The 24,804-nt window shown below is 43.4% G+C and overlaps 1 protein-coding gene across 2 annotated transcripts in view; it reads left to right on the top strand.

The window, feature by feature from the left end:
- atp6v1h (ATPase H+ transporting V1 subunit H) overlaps nucleotides 1-23,743 on the top strand; it is an 81,860-nt gene extending 58,117 nt beyond the window's left edge. For both annotated transcript variants that reach the window (XM_041895426.1, XM_041895427.1), the window contains 3 exons: nucleotides 16,228-16,329; nucleotides 16,709-16,822; nucleotides 23,296-23,743. In XM_041895426.1, the coding sequence (XP_041751360.1) occupies nucleotides 16,228-16,329; nucleotides 16,709-16,822; nucleotides 23,296-23,365 (286 nt within the window). In that variant the 3' untranslated portion in view covers nucleotides 23,366-23,743. The remainder of the gene's footprint in view (nucleotides 1-16,227; nucleotides 16,330-16,708; nucleotides 16,823-23,295) is intronic.
- The last annotated feature ends 1,061 nt before the right edge of the window (nucleotides 23,744-24,804 follow it).

The following is a 24,804-nucleotide window of genomic DNA, read 5'->3' as shown; positions in this document are numbered from 1 at the left end:
CTGCACTACCTAGTGTGGATGGTCAGTAAGACACAGAGCTCTACCTAGTCTGCACTACCTAGTCTGCACTACCTAGTGTGGATGGTCAGTAGGACACAGAGCTCTACCTAGTCTGCACTACCTAGTGTGGATGGTCAGTAGGACACAGAGCTCTACCTAGTCTGCACTACCTAGTGTGGATGGTCAGTAGGACACAGAGCACTACCTAGTCTGCACTACCTAGTGTGGATGGTCAGTAGGACACAGAGCACTACCTAGTCTGCACTATCTAGTCTGGATGGTCAGTAGGACACAGAGCACTACCTAGTCTGCACTATCTAGTCTGGATGGTCAGTAGGACACAGAGCTCTACCTAGTCTGCACTATCTAGTCTGGATGGTCAGTAATGAGGCTGCATCCCAAATGGCACCCTAAGGGTAAATAAAATAACATAAGACACTCACTTATTAAAGGCCTGGCTAAAAAGGTGGGTTATTAAAGGCCTGGCTAAAAAGGTGGGTTATTAAAGGCCTGGCTAAAAAGGTGGGTTTTTAAAAGTGATTTAAAAAACCTCAATGGCGTCTGCCTCTCTTACCTGACAGGGCAAGCTGTTCCATAACTGAGGGGTTTTAATAGAGAACGTCTAGGTACTGTAGACAGACCAGCTCCTTGGTTCTACGTCTAGATACTGTAGACAGACCAGCTCCTTGGTTCTACATCTAGATACTGTAGACAGACCAGCTCCTTGGTTCTACATCTAGATACTGTAGACAGACCAGCTCCTTGGTTCTACATCTAGATACTGTAGACAGACCAGCTCCTTGGTTCTTTTATTTTATTTTTTTATTTCACCTTTATTTAACCAGGTAAGAAGCCAGTTGAGAACAGGTTCTCATTTACAACTGTGACCTGGCCAAGATAAAGCAAAGTAGTGCAATAAAAACAACACAGAGTTACATATGGGGTAAAAAAAAACATAAAGTCAGAAATACAACAGAAAATATATATACAGTGTGTGCAAATGTAGCAAGTTATGGAGGTAAGGCAATAAATAGGCTATAGTGCAGAATAATTACAATAGTATTAACACTGGAATGCTAGATGTGCAAGAGATGATGTGCAAATAGAGATACTGGGGTGCAAAAGAGCAAAATAAATAACAATATAGGGATGAGGTAGTTGGGTGGGCTAATTTCAGATGGGCTGTGTACAGGTGCAGTGATCGGTAAGGTGCTCTGACAACTGATGCTTAAAGTTATTGAGGGAGATAAGAGTCTCCAGCTTCAGAGATTTTTGCAATTCGTTCCAGTCATTGGCAGCAGAGAACTGGAAGGAATGGCGGCCAAAGGAGGTGTTGGCTTTGGGAATGACCAGTGAGATATACCTGCTGGAGCGCAGACTACGGGTGGGTGCTGCTATGGTGACCAATGAGCTAAGATAAGGCGGGGATTTGCCTAGCAGTGATTTATAGATGGCCTGGAGCCAGTGGGTTTGACGACGAACATGTAGTGAGGACCAGCCAACAAGAGCGTACAGGTCACAGTGGGTAGTGTATGGGGCTTTGGAGACAAAACGGATGGCACTGTGATAGACTACATCCAATTTGCTGAGTAGAGTGTTGGAGGCTATTTTGTAAATGACATCGCCGAAGTCAAGGATCGGTAGGATAGTCAGTTTTACGAGGGCATGTTTGGCAGCATGAGTGAAGGAGGCTTTGTTGCGAAATAGGAAGCCGATTCTAGATTTAACTTTGGATTGGAGATTCTTTATGTGAGTCTGGAAGTTGAGTTTACAGTCTAACCAGACACCTAGATATTTGTAGTTGTCCACATACTCTAGGTCAGACCCGTCGAGAGTGGTGATTCTAGTCGGGTGGGCGGGTGCTAGCAGCGTTCGATTGAAAAGCATGCATTTAGTTTTACTAGTTTTTAAGAGCAGTTGAAGGCTACTGAAGGATTGTTGTATGGCATTGAAGCTCGTTTGGAGGTTTGTTAACACAGTGTCCAATGAAGGGCCAGATGTATACAAAATGGTGTCGTCTGCGTAGAGGTGGATCTGAGAGTCACCAGCAGCAAGAGCGACATCATTGATATACACGGAGAAAAGTGTCGGCCCAAGAATTGAACCCTGTGGCACCCCCATAGAGACTGCCATAGGTCCAGACAACAGGCCCTCCGATTTGACACACTGAACTCTATCTGAGAAGTAGTTGGTGAACCAGGCGAGGCAGTCATTTGAGAAACCAAGGCTATTTAGTCTGCCAATAAGAATGCGGTGGTTGACAGAGTCGAAAGCCTTGGCCAGGTCGATGAAGACGGCTGCACAGTACTGTCTATTATCAATCGTGGTTATAATATCGTTTAGGACCTTGAGCGTGGCTGAAGTGCACCCGTGACCAGCTCGAAACCGGATTGCATAGCGGAGAAGGTACGGTGGTATTCGAAATGGTCGATGATCTGTTTGTTAACTTGGCTTTCGAATACTTTCGAAAGGCAGGGCAGGATGGATATAGGTCTGTAGCAGTTTGGATCTAGAGTGTCACCCCCTTTGAAGAGGGGGATGACCGCGGCAGCTTTCCAATCTCTGGGGATCTCAGACGTTATGAAAGAGAGGTTGAACAGACTAGTAATAGGGGGTTGCGACAATTTCGGCGGCTAGTTTTAGAAAGAAAGGGTCCAGATTGTCTAGCCCAGCTGATTTGTAGGGGTCCAGATTTTGCAGCGCTTTCAAAACATCAGCTGTCTGAATTTGTGTGAAGGAGAAGCGGGGGGGCATGGGCAAGTTGCAGCAGAGGGTGCAGAGTTGGTGGCCGGGTTAGTGGTAGCCAGATGGAAAGCATGGCCAGCTGTAGCAAAATGCTTGTTGAAATTCTCGATTATTGTAGATTTATCGGTGGTGATAGTGTTTCCTAGCCTCAGTGCAGTGGGCAGCTGGGAGGAAGTGCTCTTATTCTCCATGGACTTTACAGTGTCCCAAAACTTTTTGGAGTTAGTGCTACAGGATGCAAATTTCTGTTTGAAAAAGTTAGCCTTTGCTTTCCTGACTGCTTGTGTATATTGGTTCCTAACTTCCCTGAAAAGTTGCATATCGCGGGGGCTATTTGATGCTAATGCTGTACGCCACAGGATGTTTTTGTGCTGGTCAAGGGCAGTCAAGTCTGAGGAGAACCAGGGGCTATATCGGTTCTTAGTTCTGTATTTTTGAATGGGGCATGTTTATTTAAGATTGAGAGGAAATTACTTTTAAGGAACAACCAGGCATCCTCTACTGACGGAATGAGATCTATATCCATCCAGGATACCTGGGCCAGGTCAATTAGGAAGGCCTCCTCGCTAAAGTGTTTTAGGGAGCGTTTGACAGTGATGAGGGGTGGTCGTTTGACCGCGGACCCGTTACGGACGCAGGCAATAAGGCAGTGATCGCTGAGATCCTGGTTGAAGACAGCTGAGGTGTATTTAGAGGGTATGTTAGTCAGGATGATATCTATGAGGGTACCCATGTTTAAGGATTTAGGGTTGTACCTGGTAGGTTCGTTGATAATTTGCGTGAGGTTGAGGGCATCTAGCTTGGATTGTAGGTGTAGACATAACCTATAGACATCTAGATACTGTAGACAGACCAGCTCCTTGGTTCTACATCTAGGTACTGTAGACAGACCAGCTCCTTGGTTCTACATCTAGGTACTGTAGACAGACCAGCTCCTTGGTTCTACATCTAGATACTGTAGACAGACCAGCTCCTTGGTTCTACATCTAGATACTGTAGACAGACCAGCTCCTTGGTTCTACATCTAGGTTATGTCTATAGACAGACCAGCTCCTTGGTTCTACATCTAGGTTCTGTCTATAGACAGACTAGCTCCTTGGTTCTACATCTAGATACTGTAGACAGACCAGCTCCTTGGTTCTACATCTAGATACTGTAGACAGACCAGCTCCTTGGTTCTACATCTAGATACTGTAGACAGACCAGCTCCTTGGTTCTACATCTAGATACTGTCTATAGACAGACCAGCTCCTTGGTTCTACATCTAGATACTGTAGACAGACCAGCTCCTTGGTTCTACATCTAGATACTGTAGACAGACCAGCTCCTTGGTTCTACATCTAGATACTGTAGACAGACCAGCTCCTTGGTTCTACATCTAGGTTATGTCTATAGACAGACCAGCTCCTTGGTTCTACATCTAGGTTCTGTCTATAGACAGACTAGCTCCTTGGTTCTACATCTAGATACTGTAGACAGACCAGCTCCTTGGTTCTACATCTAGGTTCTGTCTATAGACAGACCAGCTCCTTGGTTCTTCGTCTAGGTACTGTAGACAGACCAGGTCCTTGGTTCTACATCTAGATACTGTAGACAGACCAGCTCCTTGGTTCTACATCTAGATACTGTCTATAGACAGACCAGCTCCTTGGTTCTACATCTAGGTACTGTCTATAGACAGACTAGCTCCTTGGTTCTACATCTAGATACTGTAGACAGAACAGCTCCTTGGTTCTACATCTAGATACTGTAGACAGACCAGCTCCTTGGTTCTACGTCTAGGTACTGTCTATAGACAGACCAGCTCCTTAGTTCTACATCTAGATACTGTAGACAGACCAGCTCCTTGGTTCTACATCTAGATACTGTAGACAGACCAGCTCCTTGGTTCTACATCTAGATACTGTAGACAGACCAGCTCCTTGGTTCTACATCTAGATACTGTAGACAGACCAGCTCCTTGGTTCTACATCTAGGTACTGTAGACAGACCAGATCCTTGGTTCTACATCTAGGTTATGTCTATAGACAGACCAGCTCCTTGGTTCTACATCTAGGTTCTGTCTATAGACAGACTAGCTCCTTGGTTCTACATCTAGATACTGTAGACAGACCAGCTCCTTGGTTCTACATCTAGGTTCTGTCTATAGACAGACCAGCTCCTTGGTTCTACGTCTAGGTACTGTCTATAGACAGACTAGCTCCTTGGTTCTACGTCTAGGTACTGTAGACAGACCAGGTCCTTGGTTCTACATCTAGATACTGTAGACAGACCAGCTCCTTGGTTCTACATCTAGATACTGTCTATAGACAGACCAGCTCCTTGGTTCTACATATAGGTACTGTCTATAGACAGACTAGCTCCTTGGTTCTACATCTAGATACTGTAGACAGAACAGCTCCTTGGTTCTACATCTAGATACTGTAGACAGACCAGCTCCTTGGTTCTACGTCTAGGTACTGTCTATAGACAGACCAGCTCCTTGGTTCTACATCTAGATACTGTAGACAGACAAGCTCCTTGGTTCTACATCTAGATACTGTAGACAGACCAGCTCCTTGGTTCTACATCTAGATACTGTCTATAGACAGACCAGCTCCTTGGTTCTACATCTAGGTTCTGTCTATAGACAGACCAGCTCCTTGGTTCTACATCTAGGTACTGTAGACAGACCAGCTCCTTGGTTCTACATCTAGATACTGTCTATAGACAGACCAGCTCCTTGGTTCTACATCTAGATACTGTCTATAGACAGACCAGCTCCTTGGTTCTACATCTAGGTACTGTCTATAGACAGACCAGCTCCTTGGTTCTACATCTAGATGCTGTCTATAGACAGACCAGCTCCTTGGTTCTACATCTAGGTACTGTCTATAGACAGACCAGCTCCTTGGTTCTACATCTAGATACTGTCTATAGACAGACCAGCTCCTTGGTTCTACATCTAGGTACTGTAGACAGACCAGCTCCTTGGTTCTACATCTAGATACTGTAGACAGACCAGCTCCTTGGTTCTACATCTAGATACTGTCTATAGACAGACCAGCTCCTTGGTTCTACATCTAGATACTGTCTATAGACAGACCAGCTCCTTGGTTCTACATCTAGATACTGTAGACAGACCAGCTCCTTGGTTCTACATCTTGATACTGTAGACAGACCAGCTCCTTGGTTCTACATCTAGATACTGTAGACAGACCAGGTCCTTGGTTCTACATCTAGGTTATGTCTATAGACAGACCAGCTCCTTGGTTCTACATCTAGGTTCTGTCTATAGACAGACTAGCTCCTTGGTTCTACATCTAGATACTGTAGACAGACCAGCTCCTTGGTTCTACATCTAGGTTCTGTCTATAGACAGACCAGGTCCTTGGTTCTACATCTAGATACTGTAGACAGACCAACTCCTTGGTTCTACGTCTAGGTTATGTCTATAGACAGACCAGCTCCTTGGTTCTACATCTAGATACTCATCTAGGTTCTGTCTATAGACAGACCAGCTCCTTGGTTCTACGTCTAGGTACTGTAGACAGACCAGGTCCTTGGTTCTACATCTAGATACTGTAGACAGACCAACTCCTTGGTTCTACGTCTAGGTTATGTCTATAGACAGACCAGCTCCTTGGTTCTACATCTAGATACTGTCTATAGACAGACCAGCTCCTTGGTTCTACATCTAGGTTCTGTCTATAGACAGACCAGCTCCTTGGTTCTATGTCTAGGTACTGTAGACAGACCAGCTCCTTGGTTCTACATCTAGATACTGTAGACAGACCAGCTCCTTGGTTCTACATCTAGATACTGTAGACAGACCAGCTCCTTGGTTATACATCTAGATACTGTAGACAGACCAGCTCCTTGGTTCTACATCTAGATACTGTAGACAGACCAGCTCCTTGGTTATACATCTAGATACTGTAGACAGACCAGCTCCTTGGTTCTACGTCTAGGTACTGTCTATAGACAGACCAGCTCCTTGGTTCTACATCTAGATACTGTCTATAGACAGACCAGCTCCTTGGTTCTACATCTAGGTACTGTCTATAGACAGACCAGCTCCTTGGTTCTACATCTAGATACTGTCTATAGACAGACCAGCTCCTTGGTTCTACATCTAGATACTGTAGACAGACCAGCTCCTTGGTTCTACATCTAGATACTGTAGACAGACCAGCTCCTTGGTTCTACATCTAGATACTGTAGACAGACCAGGTCCTTGGTTCTACATCTAGGTTATGTCTATAGACAGACCAGCTCCTTGGTTCTACATCTAGGTTCTGTCTATAGACAGACTAGCTCCTTGGTTCTACATCTAGATACTGTAGACAGACCAGCTCCTTGGTTCTACATCTAGGTTCTGTCTATAGACAGACCAGCTCCTTGGTTCTACGTCTAGGTACTGTAGACAGACCAGCTCCTTGGTTCTACGTCTAGGTACTGTTGACAGACCAGCTCCTTAGCTGAGAGTTTGCCAGTTAGCTGAGAGTTTGTCAGTCATTCTAATATTTTTGAAAGACAAGGTTGTTTATAAATTGGGTGGTAGTTATCTAGGAGGACTTGGGGATAGCACCAGAAGCAATTTTTAAGTAACAAATGTGTCTGAGCGTCCTTAGTGGCTGTAGTGTAGTTTGTATGGGAGGGGGGAGGGGTCAGGAGGTGATGAGGTGGTGATGGGTGAGAAGGTTGTGGAAGGGTGATGGGGGGGGTGGTTTGGTGGGGGGGGGTGGTTTGGTGGAGGGGGAAGAGCTAGTGGAGGGGTGAGGTGATTGTGAGGTGATTGAAGGGTGAGGGATTGAGTTGTGAGGAGGTGGTGGAAGGGTGTGGATATGGAGGGGTGAGGAGGTGATTGGGAGGTGAGGTGGTGGTGGAGGGGTGATGGAAATGGTGGAGAGGTGATGGTGAGATGGTGGAAGGGTGAGGAGGTGAGGATATATGTGGAGGGGTAATGGAGGGTGAGGTGATGGTGGATCCTCTACTAACAGAAGGTTATTCTAGGGAATAGGGCTGATAATGGGTTTCATGGATTTTGATGTGTGGTGGTTAGGCTTAGTTGTTAGTATGATAAGGTACAGGTATCTGATGTTAGGGTTAGTTGTTAGTATGATAAGGTACAGGTATCTGATGTTAGGGTTAGTTGTTAGTATGATAAGGTACAGGTATCTGATGTTAGTTGTTAGTATGATAAGGTACAGGTATCTGATGTTGGGGTTAGTTGTTAGTATGATAAGGTACAGGTATCTGATGTTAGGGTTAGTTGTTAGTATGATAAGGTACAGGTATCTGATGTTAGGGATATGGTCATGCTACACTAAAGCCATTGGGCGTCCAGCATTGGCGTGAGCCGTTGAAGAAATGCTTCCTTTGAAATCAATGAAAGCTGCGTTGCGTCACGTCCAATGGCGGCGTCCAAGCTTGATTTGTGGTTGCATATGTCTACTATTACTAGCTAGCTAGCTACATTGACTAGCTAGGTTCACAATGTAAACAAAAGCAACTTGTGTAATTAGAGGATAATTCAGTACAACCACTAGCAACAATTGAATGAGTACTTAAGAAAAACTGGACCAAAGCTATAGTACTGACACAAAATGGATGAATATTGTACAGTAGGGGGAGTAGAGTAGTCTCTCCCTCTGAATATGACAAAGGGACGTATAGTGGAGCTGAAGTTACTTGTAAGTGTGATGAGGTATCTGATGTTAGGTTTAGTTGTTAGTGTGATGAGGTATCTGATGTTAGGGTTAGTTGTTAGTGTGATGAGGTATCTGATGTTAGGGTTAGTTGTTAGTGTGATGAGGTATCTGATGTTAGGTTTAGTTGTTAGTGTGATGAGGTATCTGATGTTAGGGTTAGTTGTTAGTGTGAGATATCTGATGTTAGGGTTAGTGTGATGAGGTATCTGATGTTAGGGTTAGTTGTTAGTGTGATGAGGTATCTGATGTTAGGGATAGTTGTTAGTGTGATGAGGTATCTGATGTTAGCATTAGTTGATAGTGTGATGAGGAATCTGATGTTAGGGTTAGTTGTTAGTGTGATGAGGTATCTGATGTTAGTGTGTTGAGGTATCTGGTGTTAGGGTTAGTTAGTGTGATGAGGTATCTGGTGTTAGGATTAGTTGTTAGTGTGATGAGGTATCTGATGTTAGGGTTAGTTGTTAGTGTGATGAGGTATCTGGTGTTAGGGTTAGTGTGATGAGGTATCTGATGTTAGGGTTAGTGTGATGAGGTATTTTATGTTAGGGTTAGTTGTTAGTGTGATGAGGTATCTGATGTTAGTGTGATGAGGTATCTGGTGTTAGGGTTAGTTGTTAGTGTGATGAGGTATCTGATGTTAGGGTTAGTTGTTAGTGTGATGAGGTATCTGATGTTAGGGTTAGTTGTTAGTGTGATGAGGAATCTGATGTTAGGGTTAGTTGTTAGTGTGATGAGGTATCTGATGTTAGGTTTAGTTGTTATTGTGATGAGGAATCTGATGTTAGGGTTAGTGTGATGAGGTATCTGATGTTGGGGTTAGTTGTTAGTGTGATGAGGTATCTGATGTTAGTGTGATGAGGAATCTGATGTTAGGGTTAGTTTTTAGTGTGAGGTATCTGATGTTAGGGTAAGTGTGATGAGGTATCTGATGTTAGGGTTAGTTGTTAGTGTGATGAAGTATCTGATGTTAGTGTTAGTGTGATGAGGTATCTGGTGTTAGGGTTAGTTGTTAGTGTGATGAGGTATCTGATGTTAGGGTTAGTGTGAGGTATCTGATGTTAGGGTTAGTTGTTAGTGTGGTGAGGTATCTGATGTTAGTGTGATGAGGTATCTGATGTTAGGATTAGTTGTTAGTGTGATGAGGTATCTGATGTTAGGGTTAGTTGTTAGTGTGATGAGGTATCTGGTGTTAGGGTTAGTGTGATGAGGTATCTGATGTTAGGATTAGTTGTTAGTGTGATGAGGTATCTGATGTTAGGGTTAGTTGTTAGTGTGATGAGGTATCTGATGTTAGGGTTAGTTGTTAGTGTGATGAGGTATCTGGTGTTAGGGTTAGTGTGATGAGGTATCTGGTGTTAGGGTTAGTGTGATGAGGTATCTGGTGTTAGGGTTAGTGTGATGAGGTATCTGATGTTAGGGTTAGTGTGATGAGGTGAACTCCTGAGTGGCGCAGTGGTCTAAGGCACTGCATCGCAGTGCTAACTGTGCCACTAGAGATCCTGGTTCGAATCCAGGCTCTGTCGCAGCCGGCCGCGACCGGGAGACTCATGGGCGGCGCACAATTGGCCCAGCGTCGTCCAGGGTAGGGGAGGGAATGGCCGGCAGGGATGTAGCTCAGTTGATAGAGCATGGCGTTTGCAACGCCAGGGTTTTGGGTTTGATTCTCACGGGGGCCAGTAAAAAAATAAAAAATAAAAATGTATTCACTAACTGTAAGTCGCTCTGGATAAGAGCGTCTGCTAAATGACTAAAATGTAATGTAAATGTATCTGATATTAGGGTTAGTTGTTAGTGTGATGAGGTATCTGATGTTAGTGTGATGAGGTATCTGATGTTAGGGTTAGTTGTTAGTGTGATGAAGTATCTGATGTTAGTGTTAGTGTGATGAGGTATCTGGTGTTAGGGTTAGTTGTTAGTGTGATGAGGTATCTGATGTTAGGGTTAGTGTGAGGTATCTGATGTTAGGGTTAGTTGTTAGTGTGGTGAGGTATCTGATGTTAGTGTGATGAGGTATCTGATGTTAGGATTAGTTGTTAGTGTGATGAGGTATCTGATGTTAGGGTTAGTTGTTAGTGTGATGAGGTATCTGATGTTAGGGTTAGTTGTTAGTGTGATGAGGTATCTGGTGTTAGGGTTAGTGTGATGAGGTATCTGATGTTAGGATTAGTTGTTAGTGTGATGAGGTATCTGATGTTAGGGGTTAGTTGTTAGTGTGATGAGGTATCTGATGTTAGGGTTAGTTGTTAGTGTGATGAGGTATCTGATGTTAGGGATAGTGTGATGAGGTATCGTATGTTAGGATTAGTTGTTAGTGTGATGAGGTATCTGATGTTAGGGTTAGTTGTTAGTGTGATGAGGTATCTGATGTTAGGGTTAGTGTGATGAGGTATCTGATGTTAGGGATAGTTGTTAGTGTGATGAGGTATCTGATGTTAGGGATAGTTGTTAGTGTGATGAGGTATCTGATGTTAGGGATAGTTGTTAGTGTGATGAGGTATCTGATGTTAGGGTTATTTGTTAGTGTGATGAGGTATCTGATGTTAGGGATAGTTGTTAGTGTGATGAGGTATCTGATGTTAGGGTTAGTTGTTAGTGTGATGAGGTATCTGATGTTAGGGTTAGTTGTTAGTGTGATGAGGTATCTGATGTTAGGGTTAGTTGTTAGTGTGATGAGGTATCTGATGTTAGGGTTAGTGTGATGAGGTATTTTATGTTAGGGTTAGTTGTTAGTGTGATGAGGTATCTGATGTTAGTGTGATGAGGTATCTGGTGTTAGGGTTAGTTGTTAGTGTGATGAGGTATCTGATGTTAGGGTTAGTTGTTAGTGTGATGAGGTATCTGATGTTAGGGTTAGTTGTTAGTGTGATGAGGAATCTGATGTTAGGGTTAGTTGTTAGTGTGATGAGGTATCTGATGTTAGGTTTAGTTGTTATTGTGATGAGGAATCTGATGTTAGGGTTAGTGTGATGAGGTATCTGATGTTGGGGTTAGTTGTTAGTGTGATGAGGTATCTGATGTTAGTGTGATGAGGAATCTGATGTTAGGGTTAGTTTTTAGTGTGAGGTATCTGATGTTAGGGTAAGTGTGATGAGGTATCTGATGTTAGGGTTAGTTGTTAGTGTGATGAAGTATCTGATGTTAGTGTTAGTGTGATGAGGTATCTGGTGTTAGGGTTAGTTGTTAGTGTGATGAGGTATCTGATGTTAGGGGTTAGTGTGAGGTATCTGATGTTAGGGTTAGTTGTTAGTGTGGTGAGGTATCTGATGTTAGTGTGATGAGGTATCTGATGTTAGGATTAGTTGTTAGTGTGATGAGGTATCTGATGTTAGGGTTAGTTGTTAGTGTGATGAGGTATCTGGTGTTAGGGTTAGTGTGATGAGGTATCTGATGTTAGGATTAGTTGTTAGTGTGATGAGGTATCTGATGTTAGGGTTAGTTGTTAGTGTGATGAGGTATCTGATGTTAGGGTTAGTTGTTAGTGTGATGAGGTATCTGGTGTTAGGGTTAGTGTGATGAGGTATCTGGTGTTAGGGTTAGTGTGATGAGGTATCTGGTGTTAGGGTTAGTGTGATGAGGTATCTGATGTTAGGGTTAGTGTGATGAGGTGAACTCCTGAGTGGCGCAGTGGTCTAAGGCACTGCATCGCAGTGCTAACTGTGCCACTAGAGATCCTGGTTCGAATCCAGGCTCTGTCGCAGCCGGCCGCGACCGGGAGACTCATGGGCGGCGCACAATTGGCCCAGCGTCGTCCAGGGTAGGGGAGGGAATGGCCGGCAGGGATGTAGCTCAGTTGATAGAGCATGGCGTTTGCAACGCCAGGGTTTTGGGTTTGATTCCCACGGGGGGCCAGTAAAAAAATAAAAAAATAAAAATGTATTCACTAACTGTAAGTCGCTCTGGATAAGAGCGTCTGCTAAATGACTAAAATGTAATGTAAATGTATCTGATATTAGGGTTAGTTGTTAGTGTGATGAGGTATCTGATGTTAGTGTGATGAGGTATCTGATGTTAGGGTTAGTTGTTAGTGTGATGAAGTATCTGATGTTAGTGTTAGTGTGATGAGGTATCTGGTGTTAGGGTTAGTTGTTAGTGTGATGAGGTATCTGATGTTAGGGTTAGTGTGAGGTATCTGATGTTAGGGTTAGTTGTTAGTGTGGTGAGGTATCTGATGTTAGTGTGATGAGGTATCTGATGTTAGGATTAGTTGTTAGTGTGATGAGGTATCTGATGTTAGGGTTAGTTGTTAGTGTGATGAGGTATCTGATGTTAGGGTTAGTTGTTAGTGTGATGAGGTATCTGGTGTTAGGGTTAGTGTGATGAGGTATCTGATGTTAGGATTAGTTGTTAGTGTGATGAGGTATCTGATGTTAGGGTTAGTTGTTAGTGTGATGAGGTATCTGATGTTAGGGTTAGTTGTTAGTGTGATGAGGTATCTGATGTTAGGGATAGTGTGATGAGGTATCGTATGTTAGGATTAGTTGTTAGTGTGATGAGGTATCTGATGTTAGGGTTAGTTGTTAGTGTGATGAGGTATCTGATGTTAGGGTTAGTGTGATGAGGTATCTGATGTTAGGGATAGTTGTTAGTGTGATGAGGTATCTGATGTTAGGGATAGTTGTTAGTGTGATGAGGTATCTGATGTTAGGGATAGTTGTTAGTGTGATGAGGTATCTGATGTTAGGGTTATTTGTTAGTGTGATGAGGTATCTGATGTTAGGGATAGTTGTTAGTGTGATGAGGTATCTGATGTTAGGGTTAGTTGTTAGTGTGATGAGGTATCTGATGTTAGGGTTAGTTGTTAGTGTGATGAGGTATCTGATGTTAGGGTTAGTTGTTAGTGTGATGAGGAATCTGATGTTAGGGTTAGTTGTTAGTGTGATGAGGTATCTGATGTTAGGTTTAGTTGTTATTGTGATGAGGAATCTGATGTTAGGGTTAGTGTGATGAGGTATCTGATGTTGGGGTTAGTTGTTAGTGTGATGAGGTATCTGATGTTAGTGTGATGAGGAATCTGATGTTAGGGTTAGTTTTTAGTGTGAGGTATCTGATGTTAGGGTAAGTGTGATGAGGTATCTGATGTTAGGGTTAGTTGTTAGTGTGATGAAGTATCTGATGTTAGTGTTAGTGTGATGAGGTATCTGGTGTTAGGGTTAGTTGTTAGTGTGATGAGGTATCTGATGTTAGGGTTAGTGTGAGGTATCTGATGTTAGGGTTAGTTGTTAGTGTGGTGAGGTATCTGATGTTAGTGTGATGAGGTATCTGATGTTAGGATTAGTTGTTAGTGTGATGAGGTATCTGATGTTAGGGTTAGTTGTTAGTGTGATGAGGTATCTGGTGTTAGGGTTAGTGTGATGAGGTATCTGATGTTAGGATTAGTTGTTAGTGTGATGAGGTATCTGATGTTAGGGTTAGTTGTTAGTGTGATGAGGTATCTGATGTTAGGGTTAGTTGTTAGTGTGATGAGGTATCTGGTGTTAGGGTTAGTGTGATGAGGTATCTGGTGTTAGGGTTAGTGTGATGAGGTATCTGGTGTTAGGGTTAGTGTGATGAGGTATCTGATGTTAGGGTTAGTGTGATGAGGTGAACTCCTGAGTGGCGCAGTGGTCTAAGGCACTGCATCGCAGTGCTAACTGTGCCACTAGAGATCCTGGTTCGAATCCAGGCTCTGTCGCAGCCGGCCGCGACCGGGAGACTCATGGGCGGCGCACAATTGGCCCAGCGTCGTCCAGGGTAGGGGAGGGAATGGCCGGCAGGGATGTAGCTCAGTTGATAGAGCATGGCGTTTGCAACGCCAGGGTTTTGGGTTTGATTCCACGGGGGGCCAGTAAAAAAATAAAAAAATCAAAATGTATTCACTAACTGTAAGTCGCTCTGGATAAGAGCGTCTGCTAAATGACTAAAATGTAATGTAAATGTATCTGATATTAGGGTTAGTTGTTAGTGTGATGAGGTATCTGATGTTAGTGTGATGAGGTATCTGATGTTAGGGTTAGTTGTTAGTGTGATGAAGTATCTGATGTTAGTGTTAGTGTGATGAGGTATCTGGTGTTAGGGTTAGTTGTTAGTGTGATGAGGTATCTGATGTTAGGGTTAGTGTGAGGTATCTGATGTTAGGGTTAGTTGTTAGTGTGGTGAGGTATCTGATGTTAGTGTGATGAGGTATCTGATGTTAGGATTAGTTGTTAGTGTGATGAGGTATCTGATGTTAGGGTTAGTTGTTAGTGTGATGAGGTATCTGATGTTAGGGTTAGTTGTTAGTGTGATGAGGTATCTGGTGTTAGGGTTAGTGTGATGAGGTATCTGATGTTAGGATTAGTTGTTAGTGTGATGAGGTATCTGATGTTAGGGTTAGTTGTTAGTGTGATGAGGTATCTGATGTTAGGGTTAGTTGTTAGTGTGATGAGGTATCTGATGTTAGGGATAGTGTGATGAGGTATCGTATGTTAGGATTAGTTGTTAGTGTGATGAGGTATCTGATGTTAGGGTTAGTTGTTAGTGTGATGAGGTATCTGATGTTAGGGTTAGTGTGATGAGGTATCTGATGTTAGGGATAGTTGTTAGTGTGATGAGGTATCTGATGTTAGGGATAGTTGTTAGTGTGATGAGGTATCTGATGTTAGGGATAGTTGTTAGTGTGATGAGGTATCTGATGTTAGGGTTATTTGTTAGTGTGATGAGGTATCTGATGTTAGGGATAGTTGTTAGTGTGATGAGGTATCTGATGTTAGGGTTATTTGTTAGTGTGATGAGGTATCTGATGTTAGGATTAGTTGTTAGTGTGATGAGGTATCTGATGTTAGGGTTAGTTGTTAGTGTGATGAGGTATCGTATGTTAGGGATAGTTGTTAGTGTGATGAGATATCTGGTGTTAGGGTTAGTGTGATGAGGTATCTGATGTCAGGGTTAGTGTGATGAGGTATTTTATGTTAGGGTTAGTTGTTAGTGTGATGAGGTATCTGGTGTTAGGGCTAGTTGTTAGTGTGATGAGGTATCTGGTGTTAGGGTTAGTTGTTAGTGTGATGAGGTATCTGATGTTAGGGATAGTGTGATGAGGTATCTGATGTTAGGGCTAGTTGTTAGTGTGATGAGGTATCTGGTGTTAGGGTTAGTGTGATGAGGTATCGTATGTTAGGATTAGTTGTTAGTGTGATGAGGTATCTGATGTTGGGGTTAGTTGTTAGTGTGATGAGATATCTGGTGTTAGGGTTAGTGTGATGAGGTATCTGATGTTAGGGTTAGTGTGATGATGTATTTTATGTTAGGGTTAGTTGTTAGTGTGATGAGGTATCTGGTGTTAGGGCTAGTTGTTAGTGTGATGAGGTATCTGGTGTTAGGGTTAGTTGTTAGTGTGATGAGGTATCTGATGTTAGGGATAGTGTGATGAGGTATCTGATGTTAGGGCTAGTTGTTAGTGTAATGAGGTATCTGGTGTTAGGGTTAGTTGTTAGTGTGATGAGATATCTGGTGTTAGGGTTAGTGTGATGAGGTATCTGATGTTAGGGTTAGTGTGATGAGGTATTTTATGTTAGGGTTAGTTGTTAGTGTGATGAGGTATCTGATGTTAGGGTTAGTGTGATGAGGTATCTGGTGTTAGGGTTAGTTGTTAGTGTGATGAGGTATCTGGTGTTAGTTGTTAGTGTGATGAGGTATCTGGTGTTAGGGTTAGTGTGAGGTATCTGGTGTTAGGGTTAGTTGTTAGTGTGATGAGGTATCTGGTGTTAGGGTTAGTTGTTAGTGTGATGAGGTATCTGATGTTAGGGTTAGTTATGTGTTTTATGTTCTCCCTCAGGATCCTAACTCGGCTGTTGGAGGTATCTGATGACCCTCAGGTTATTGCTGTAGCTGCTCACGATGTTGGAGAATACGTCAGACACTACCCACGGGGGAAACGGTAAGAACACACACAGTATGCACCGAGTGGACAAAACATTAAGAACATCTGCTCTTTCCATGACATAGACTGACCAGGTGGATCCAGGTGAAAGCTATGATTCCTTATTAAAGTCAACTGTTAAATCCACTTCAAACAGTATAGATGAAGGGGAGGAGACAGGTTAAAGAAGGATTTTTAAGCCTTGAGACAATTGAGACATGGATTGTGTATGTGTGCCATTCAGAGGGTGAATGGGCAAGACAAAAGATTTAAGTCCCTTTGAGCGGGTTATGGTAATAGGTGCCAGGCCCACCGGTTTGAGTGTGTCAAGGAAAGTTCTTAATGTTTTGTCTTAGTGCGTATATAACCAGTGTGTCTGTATTGATAACTACTCCAGGGTGATAGAGCAGCTTGGGGGTAAACAGCTGGTGATGAACCACATGCACCATGAAGATCAGCTGGTCCGCTACAACGCCCTGCTGGCCGTGCAGAAACTCATGGTCCACAACTGGTACGTACTACAACTATACTACTACTACTACTAGGTACTAGTTTAAACTCATGGTCCACAACTGGTACGTACTACAACTATACTACTACTACTGCTAGGTACTAGTTTAAACTCATGGTCCACAACTGGTACATACTACAACTATACTACTACTACTACTGCTAGGTTAGGGTTAGTCAATAACTGGTACTTACTATGCTAATACTATAAACTCATAGTCAATAACTGGTACTTACTATGCTAATACTATAAACTCATAGTCAATAATTGGTACTTACTATGCTAATACTATAAACTCATAGTCAATAATTGGTACTTACTATGCTAATACTATAAACTCATAGTCAATAACTGGTACTTACTATGCTAATACTATAAACTCATAGTCAATAACTGGTACTTACTATGCTAATACTATAAACTCATAGTCAATAACTGGTACTTACTATGCTAATACTATAAACTCATAGTCAATAACTGGTACTTACTATGCTAATACTATAAACTCATAGTCAATAACTGGTACTTACAATGCTAATACTATAAACTCATAGTCAATAATTGGTACTTGCTATGCTAATACTATAAACTCATAGTCAATAACTGGTACTTACTATGCTAATACTATAAACTCATAGTCAATAACTGGTACTTACAATGCTAATACTATAAACTCATAGTCAATAACTGGTACTTACTATGCTAATACTATAAACTCATAGTCAATAACTGGTACTTACTATGCTAATACTATAAACTCATAGTCAATAACTGGTACTTACTATGCTAATACTATAAACTCATAGTCAATAACTGGTACTTACTATGCTAATACTATAAACTCATAGTCAATAACTGGTACTTGCTGTATTCTAGTCATGGCTCATCCTATACAACCACTGCTGTACACATCTTTCACATTCACTACATTAACCTGTTGGTTTAAAACAAATTGACTATATACAGTACCAGTCAAAGGTTCACTACATTAACCTGTTGGTTTAAAACAAATTGACTATATACAGTACCAGTCAAAGGTTTGGACACACCTGCTCCTGGTCCTCTGTAGCTCAGCTGGTAGAGCACGGCGCTGGTAACGCCAGGGTAGTGGGTTCGATCCCCGGGACCACCCATACGTAAAAATGTATGCACACATGACTGTAAGTCGCTTTGGATAAAAGCATCTGCTAAATGGCTTATTATTATTATTATTATTATTATTACTCATTCCAGGGTTTTTCTTTATTTTTACTATTTTCTACATTGTAGAATAATAGTGGAGACATCAAAATTATGAAATAACACATATGGAATCATGTAGTAACCAAAAGTGTGTTAAACAAATCAAAATATATTTTAGATTCTTCAAAGTAGCCACCCTTTGCGTTGATGACAGCTTTGTACACTCTTGGCATTTTCTCAACCAGCTTCACCTGGAATGCTTTTCCAACATTCTTGAAGGAGTTCCCACATGTGCTGAGCAGTTGTTGGCTGCTTTTCCTTCACTCTGCCGTCCGACTCGTCCCAAACCATCTCAATTGGGTTGAGGTCGGGGGAATGTGGAGGCCAGGTCATCTGATGCAGCACTCCATCACTCCTTGGTCAAATAGCCCTTACACAGCCTGGAGGTGTGTTGGGTCATTGTCCTGTTGAAAAACAAATGATAGTCCCACTAAGCCCAAACCAGATGGGATGGCGTATCGCTGCAGAATGCTGTGGTAGCCATGCTGGTTAAGTGTGCCTTGAATTCTAAATAAATCACAGACAGTGTCACCAGCAAAGCACCCCCACACCATAACACCTCCTCCTCCATGCTTTACGGTGGGAACCACACATGCGTAGATCATCCGTTCACCTATCCAAAAATCTCAAATTTGGACTCCAAACCAAAATACATATTTCCACCGGTCTAATGTCCATTGCTCGTGTTTCTTGGCCCAAGCAAGTCTCTTCTTCTTATTGGTTCTTTAGTAGTGGTTTCTTTGCAGCAATTCGACCATGAAGGCCTGATTCACGCAGTCTCCTCTGAACAGTTGATGTTGAGATGTGTCTGTTACTTGAACTCTGTGAAGCATTTATTTGGGCTGCAATTTCTGAGGCTGGTAACTCTAATGAACTTATCCTCTGCAGCAGAGGTAACTCTGGGTCTTCCATTCCTGTGGCGGTCCTCATGAGAGCCAGTTTCATCATAGCGCTTGATTGTTTTTGCGACTGCACTTGAATAAACTTTTTCAAAGTTCTTGATATTTTCCGGATTTACTGATCTTCATGTCTTAAAGTAATGATGGACTGTCGTTTCTCTTTGCTTATTTGAGCTGTTCTTGCCATAATATGGACTTGGTCTTTTACCAAATATGTCTATCTTCTGTATACCCCCCCTACCTTGTCACAACACAACTGATTGGCTCAAACGCATTAAGAAGGAAAGAAATTCCACAAATTAACTTTTAAGAAGGCACACCTGTTAATTGACATGCATTCCAGATGACTACCTCATGAAGCTGGTTGAGAGAATGCCAAGTGTGCAAAGCTGTCAAGGCAAAGGGTGGCTACTTTGAAGAATCTCAAATATAAAATATAGTTTGATTTGTTTAACACTTTTTGGGTTACTACATGATTCCACATGTGTTATTTCATAGTTTTGATGTATTCACTATTATTCTACAATGTAGAAAATAGTAAAAATAAAGAAAAACCCTGGAATGAGTAGTATGTATGTATGTATGTATGTATGTATGTATGTATATATATATATATATATATATATATATATATATATATATATATATATATATATATACCTTTTTGGTTTGAAACACATTCACTATATACGGAAAGTATTCAGACCTCTAGACCTTTAACACATTTTGTTACGTTACATATTCTAATATGGATTAAATAAGTAAAATTTCCTCCGCAATCTACACACAATACCCCATAATGACACAGTACCCCATAATGACACAGTACCCCATAATGACCCAGTACCCCATAATGACCCAGTACCCCATAATGACCCAGTACCCCATAATGACCCAATACCCCATAATGACCCAATACCCCATAATGACACAGTACCCCATAATGACACAATACCCCATAATGACCCAATGCCCCATAATGACACAGTACCCCATAATGACACAATACCCCATAATGACACAATACCCCATAATGACACAATACCCCATAATGACACAATACCCCATAATGACACAATACCCCATAATGACCCAGTACCCCATAATGACCCAGTACCCCATAATGACACAGTACCCCATAATGACCCAATACCCCATAATGACCCAATACCCCATAATGACCCAGTACCCCATAATGACCCAGTACCCCATAATGACCCAGTACCCCATAATGACCCAATACCCCATAATGACCCAATACCCCATAATGACACAGTACCCCATAATGACACAGTACCCCATAATGACCCAATACCCCATAATGACCCAATACCCCATAATGACCCAGTACCCCATAATGACCCCAATACCCCATAATGACCCAATACCCCATGACACAGTACCCCATAATGACCCAATACCCCATAATGACCCAATACCCCATAATGACCCAGTACCCCATAATGACACAGTACCCCATAATGACAAAGCAAAAACAGTTGTATTGAAATATTTGCACATTTATTAAAAGTAAAAAACTGGTACCTTATTGACATAAGTATTCAGACCATTTGCTTTGATACTCAAAATTGAACTTTCCATTGATCATCCTTGATGTTTCTACAACTTGATTGGTGGCACACACCTGTCTATATAAAGTCCCACAGTTGACAGTGCATGTCAGAGCAAAAACCAAGCCAGACGGAAGCCACTCCTCAGTAAAAGGCACATGACAATCCGCTTGGACTTTGCCAAAAGGCACCTAAAAACTCTCATACCATAAAAAACAAGATTCTCTGGTCGATGAAACCAAGATTGAACTCTGGTCTGAATGCCAAGCTTCACATCTGAAGGAAACCTGGCACCATCCCTACGGTGAAGCATGGTGGTGGCAGCATCATGCTGTGGGGATGTTTTTCAGCGGCAGGGACTGGGAGACTAGTCCGGGTCGAGGTAAAGATGAACGGAGCAAAGTACAGAGAGATCCTTGATGAAAACCTGCTCCAGAGCGCTCAGAACCTCAAACTGGGGCGAAGGTTCACCTTCCAACAGGACAACAACCCTAAGCACACAGCCAAGACAACGCAGGAGTGGCTTCGGGACATGTCTCAATGTCCTTGAGTGGCACAGCCAGAGCCCGGACTTGAACCCGATCGAACATCTCTGGAGAGACCTGAAAATAGCTGTGCAGCGACGCTCCCCATCCATCCTGACAGAGCTTGAGAGGATCTGCGGAGAAGAATGGGAGAAACTCCCCAAATACAGGTGTGCCAAGCTTGTAGCGTCATACTCAAGAAGACTCGAGGCTGTAATCGCTGCCAAACGTGCTTCAACAAAGTACTGAGTAAAGGGTCTGAATACTTATGTAAATGTGATATTTTTATTTTTAATAAATTAGCAAACATTTCTAAAAACCAGTTTTTGCTTTGTCATTAAGGCGTGTTGTGTGTAGATTGTTTTTTTCCCTGCATCAATGTATTACGTTCTAGAATAAGGATGAAATCAAGGGGTCTGAATACTTTTCAAAGGCACTGTATCTTAGTAGAACCCCCCTCTCCCCCGGCTTAGAATGGGCTTAAACTATTTAGTTCCATAAATAACTGGTTAAATACAGTACATTACCAAAAGTATGTGGACACCTGCTCGTCGAACATCTCATTCCAAAATCATGGGCATTAATATGGAGTTGGTCCCCCCTTTGCTGCTATAACAGCCTCCACTCTTCTGGGAAGGCTTTCCACTAGATTTTGGAACATTGCTGCAGGGACTTGCTTCCATTCAGCCACGAGAGCATTAGTGAGGTCGGGCACTGATGTTGGGCGATTAGGCCTGGCTCGCAGTCGGCGTTCCAATTCATCCCAAAGGTGTTTGATGGGGTTGAGGTCATGGCTCTGTGCAGGCCAGTCAAGTTCTTCCTCATCGATCTCGATAAACCATTTCTGTATGGACCTCGCTTTGTGCACGGGGACATTGTCATGCTGGAACAGGAAAGGGCCTTCCCCAAACTGTTGGCACAAAGTTGGAATGACAGAATCGTCTCATGTCATTGTATGCTGTAGCGTTAAGATTTCCTTACACTGGAACTAAGGGGCCTAGCCCGAACCATGAAAAACAGCCCCAGACCATTATACCTCCTCTACCAATCTTTACAGTCAGCACTATGCATTCGGGCAGGTAGTGTTCTCCTGGCATCCACCAAACCCAGATTCGTCCTTCGGACTGCCAGATGGTGAAGCATGATTCATCACTCCAGAGAACGGGTTTCCACTGCACAGTCCAATGGCGGCGAGCTTTCCACCACTCCAGCCGATGCTTTACACCACTCCAGCCGATGCTTTCCACCACTCCAGCCGATGCTTTCCACCACTCCAGCCGATGCTTTCCACCACTCCAGCCGATGCTTTCCACCACTCCAGCCGATGCTTTCCACCACTCCAGCCGATGCTTTCCACCACTCCAGCCGATGCTTTCCACCACTCCAGCCGATGCTTTCCACCACTCCAGCCGATGCTTTCCACCACTCCAGCCGATGCTTTCCACCACTCCAGCCGATGCTTTACACCACTCCAGCCGATGCTTTACACCACTCCAGCCGATGCTTTACACCACTCCAGCCGATGCTTTCCACCACTCCAGCCGATGCTTTACACCACTCCAGCCGATGCTTTCCACCACTCCAGCCGATGCTTTACACCACTCCACCCGATGCTTGGCATTGCGCATGGTGATCTTAGGCTGTGCGGCTGCTCGGCCATGGAAACCCATTTCATGAAGCTCCCATCGAACAGTTATTGTGCTGACTTTGCTTCCAGAGGCAGTTTGGAACTAGGTAGTGAGTGTTGCAACCGATGACAGACTATTTTTATGTGCTACTCGCTTCAGCACTCGGCGGTCCCGTTCTGTGAGCATGTGTGGCCTACCACTTCGCGGCTGAGCCGTTGTTGCTCCTAGACATTTCCACTTCACAATAACAGCACTTACAGTTGACCGCGGCAGCTCTAGCAGGGCAGAAATTAGATGAGCTGACTTGTTTGAAAGATGGCATCCTATGACGGTGCTACGTTGAATGTCAATGAGCTCTTCAGTACGGGCCATTCTACTGCAAATGTTTGTCTATGGAGATTGCATGGCTGTGTGCCCCGGAAACCCCTGGACAACAGCTAAGGTTGATGCAGAGGGGTTTTTCCTATATCCTGGCTAGATAGAGGAATTGAAATGTCACAGATGTTTTTGTTCTGATTTTAAAATGACTTATTGATTGACCTCTGCCCTCTTCTCTCCACCTGGTCAATACTATAGTAATGATTATTGATGATCCTCTCCTCTCTACAGGGAGTATCTGGGGAAGCAGCTCCAGTCGTCTGATCAGCAGCAGCAACAGGCCGTGGCCGCCAGGAGCTGAACCAGGAGCTGACCCCTGACCCCTGCATGGGTTTACATACAGACCAGTATATGTACTGTATGTGTGGCTGAGTGTGTCTATGTACATCGTCCAATGAAATGACCTTGATCAACTGTCCAGTTCATGTCAGGAGTTGCTGTGTAAAAGGCTTCTGTCTATTCTCCTCCATTCTGGCTGTACCTTGGTTTCCTGGTAGTGCTACAGTGTACCATGTAATGTGTCCTCACAGCTAGGTGATGGAAGGTGATTTAAATAGCACTTCGTGTTGTGATCAATGTAAAATGGCTGTTATTTGTGTGTGTGTGTGTGTGTGTGTGTGTGTGTGTGTGTGTGTAAAACATTGCGAGATGCATTCCAATAAAACTAATCTAGATGGTCTGGTGGGCTGTTTCTTCGCTGGTTCTTGACTGCTGTCCTCTCTCATTAATTGTAAGGTCTCTGTAAAGTCTCTCAGGTAGTTTAAGATGCATTTCTAAAAACATGTCAGATTGAGAGACCGACAACAGCAAGTCAGCATTGGACCCTAGAGCTTCTGTTGCCGCTCACAGAAGAGAAGAGTTGTTGGAATAGAAAACTAAGAACTCTGCTGTGTTTGTGCGTGGGACCGGCGTGGGACCAGGCTAGCATGATGAGTCCACACACACACAGACAGCACCTGCCCCGTAGCCCAAGAACACTAAGGTAACCTGCCTAAATGACTACCGACCCGTAGCACTCACGTCTGTAACCATGAAGTGCTTTGAAAGGCTGGTCATGGCTCCCTCACATCAACACCATCATCCCAGAAACCCTAGACTCACTACAATTTGTATACTGCCCAAACAGATCCACAGATGACACAATCTCTATTGCACTCCACACTGCCCTTTCCCACCTGGACAAGAGGAACACCTATGTGAGAATGCTGTTCTAAGCTAAGGGCTCTGGGACTAAAAACCATCCTCTGCAACTGGATCCTGGACTTCCTGACGGGCCGCCCCCAGGTGGTGAGGATAGGTAACAACACATCTGCCACGCTGATCCTCAACACGGGGGCCCCTCAGGGGTGTGTGCTCAGTCCCTCCTGTACTCCCTGATCACCCACGACTGCGTGGCTAAGCACGACTCCAACACAATCACAAAGTTTACCGACAACACGACTGAGGTAGGCCTGATCACCGACAACGATGATACAGCCTATTGGGAGGTGGTCAGAGACCTGGCAGTGTGGTGCCAGGATAACAACCTCTCCCTCAACGTGACCAAGACAAAGGAGATGATCGTGGACTACAGCAGCTAATTGTGGACTACAGGAAATTGAGGGCCGAGCGTAGTTCCTTGGTGTCCACATCACTAACAAACTAGCATGTTCCAAACACACCAAGACAGTCGTGAAGAGGGCACAACAATGCCTATTCCCCCTCAGGAGACTGAAAAGATTTGGCATGGGTCCTCAGATC

The sequence above is a fragment of the Coregonus clupeaformis genome, chromosome 14, assembly GCF_020615455.1.
Source record: "Coregonus clupeaformis isolate EN_2021a chromosome 14, ASM2061545v1, whole genome shotgun sequence".
NCBI classification, from domain to species: Eukaryota; Metazoa; Chordata; class Actinopteri; order Salmoniformes; family Salmonidae; genus Coregonus; species Coregonus clupeaformis.
The sequence above is the reverse complement of the archived record's forward strand: the minus strand, read 5'-3'. Positions and strand labels throughout refer to the sequence as shown.